The sequence below is a fragment of the Primulina eburnea genome, chromosome 16 (assembly GCF_022965805.1).
Source record: "Primulina eburnea isolate SZY01 chromosome 16, ASM2296580v1, whole genome shotgun sequence".
NCBI lineage: Eukaryota > Viridiplantae > Streptophyta > Magnoliopsida > Lamiales > Gesneriaceae > Primulina > Primulina eburnea.
Window position 1 is genome coordinate 494,057 of NC_133116.1, and position 2,605 is coordinate 496,661.

General features: G+C 34.3%; 1 protein-coding gene across 1 annotated transcript; it reads left to right on the forward strand.

Annotated features, from left to right (window-relative positions):
- The first annotated feature begins 506 nt into the window (after positions 1–506).
- Positions 507–2,190, forward strand: LOC140816749 (WUSCHEL-related homeobox 4-like). The gene is made up of 3 exons (XM_073176172.1): positions 507–865; positions 1,471–1,770; positions 1,865–2,190. The coding sequence occupies exons 1-3, from the start codon at positions 614–616 to the stop codon at positions 2,042–2,044; spliced, it is 732 nt and encodes a 243-aa protein (XP_073032273.1). The 5' UTR covers positions 507–613; the 3' UTR covers positions 2,045–2,190.
- Positions 2,191–2,605: the final 415 nt, after the last annotated feature.

The window sequence follows — 2,605 nt, forward strand, 5'->3', positions numbered from 1 at the left end:
TTAAGGTAACTTCATATTTTTCAATACTCTAGCTTAGTTACGTTTGACATGATCGATAATGGATTTCATGCATTCATTTTTTTTAAAAGAAAATGTAAGTAAAAAGTTTTGTAAGATTGGGAACATGATTATATTTAGGTTAGAACTCAATAGGTATGTATGTACGTTTTTAAAAAAATTAATAGTCTACCAACATAAATAATAATTTCGCCTATTTATATTTCAATAATTTGTCTGTCATTTTTTTTTTATAAAAACATCATCTTTATACCATGCCTATCTTATACACATATTATTGCCATATATAATGTAACCAAAGAGAATTTTATCAGGTTTCTTGTGATCATAAACCACTCACATTGTCAGAACTTTAACAAGTATATATGAATAATTATGAAGAAATACAACTATTTATTACATTTTTCACTCTACCCATCAATTTTCCATCTCTCTTTCTTAACAATGGAAATCTCAAGTCAACCCCACCTCATCATTTGGTCTCGGCTTAATCTTGCCCTAATTTTCCCCCCGCATCTTTTGCCTTTAATTTTTTCATCCCACTTCACATCATCTTTCTATATAAGCACCACATATTTTCAAGAAATATCCATTCATGGAAATTCAAGACATGAAACTTCATCAATTGGCACGTGGACTTTGGGAGCACGAACCACCATCCCTTACGCTAGGCTGCAAACGCCTGCGGCCGCTAGCGCCCAAGTTACCAGCCTCCGTGTCCGAAGCTATCTCTGCAACCAACGCCGCCGCCGCGAATAGTGCTTTTGATCTTAAGAGTTTCATCAGACCTGAAAGTGGTCCAAGGAAATTTGGATCCTCGGATGCTCAGAAGAAAGAATCAGCTCAGGTACTGATATAGTCTGCACAAATCTACTCATCATATATTGTCACATTCTGCATGGTCTAAAGGAATTTAATTATTTTCTCCACTCATTAGCCTCATCATATATACAGTATTTCTGCATGAATAACAAGGTAAACACGTTGGTCACATTGAACAGGGCGGGGCGGTGCGAGCATGATTAGCAACAGTGAATATTGATCACGTTACGTTGAAAACATGTTGGTATTAGTAGTATTACTTTCAAATACGAACATTTTTAGCGGTCAACCTGACAATGGTGTGACAAAGTTGTATATTTATTGGTGAACATATATATTAAATGATTTCAAAAGTTATTAATTCATATATACTTATAAAACATAGGATTTTTACCCTCCGGATACAACTTACGTATTGAGACAAAAGGTTGACAAATCATTTGTCGTGACTAGTAAAGCAATATGAACGATCAATTTGCAAGCAAATGTCTATTTTTCAATATGGATATTTCAAACATTTTATGTAACACTAGTAAACCATAGTTTTTTGTGAAATATATAGACATAGAATAAATTATCATAATTTTGGAAAAAAAATTTAAGGGAAAAAAAATAACAGTTTTATTATAGGTAGAAGCCCAAACCGGGGGAACAAGGTGGAATCCAACTCAAGAACAAATAAGAATACTTGAAATGCTATACCGAGGGGGGATGCGCACACCCAATGCCCAACAGATCGAGCAAATCACTGCTCAGCTTGGGAAATATGGGAAAATTGAAGGCAAAAACGTGTTCTACTGGTTCCAGAATCACAAGGCTCGTGAGAGACAAAAGCAAAAGCGCAACAACCTTGCATTTTCCCACACTATCCCAAGAACACCACCTGCCCTATTCGGCACCACTTCTCTATTATTCTCATCCCCGGCTAAGGTAATAAATAATACCTGAACTTTAATTTTAATCTTGGGAAATTTAATGTAATATCTTCTCATAACCGGTGGATGAAAATGAATAATCCTTGCAGGGAGAGGAAAAAATAGAGATTATGACCAACAAGAGACCATGCATGTCATGGAAATTTGATTACTCCGAAGAGAACAATAGAAGTAGTAACAATGATAATAATTGTATAGATCAGAAAGATGAAGGGGAAGATAGGACACTAAAACTCTTTCCTTTGCATCCCGAGGGAATTAGATCTTGAAGGGACTTTTAGAGAGTTTTAATTAATAATTATAATGTGCACATTTGACTTCCATTCGGTTCATTAATTTGTAATCTGCTCAATTAATTTAATTTCAAGTCCCAATTATAGCCAGCTTAATTATTTTCTTTCTTATTTTTTTTCCCCTTTTTGCTTCAAGAAATTACTAGCAAGTAAGATAAGTTTAGTGATGGAATGTCAGAAAATAATTAAAGTGGCTAGCTTTAGCACGTATTGTATGTGTTTGGAAGTTCAACTTTTGACTACAAGAACGATGGAACCATTAACTTTTTGTAGGTAAACTTGCACGACAACTGTATGACACTGAAGTCGTCAATCTTCTTCGGTTTCACCAAGGATTTGCAGTTTTAAGCCGGGACGGATCCAGGAATAGAAGTTGGGGGGCTTGAACTCAATATGATAAGTTATATATTATTAAAAAAATTTACATTATATCGTTCAACGAAGTTGTGCTCTACGAGATTTTAAAACATAAAATTCATCAATAATAGAATTTACATCAATATGTTTAGGTAAATCTCGTTCAATATATAGTGTCAA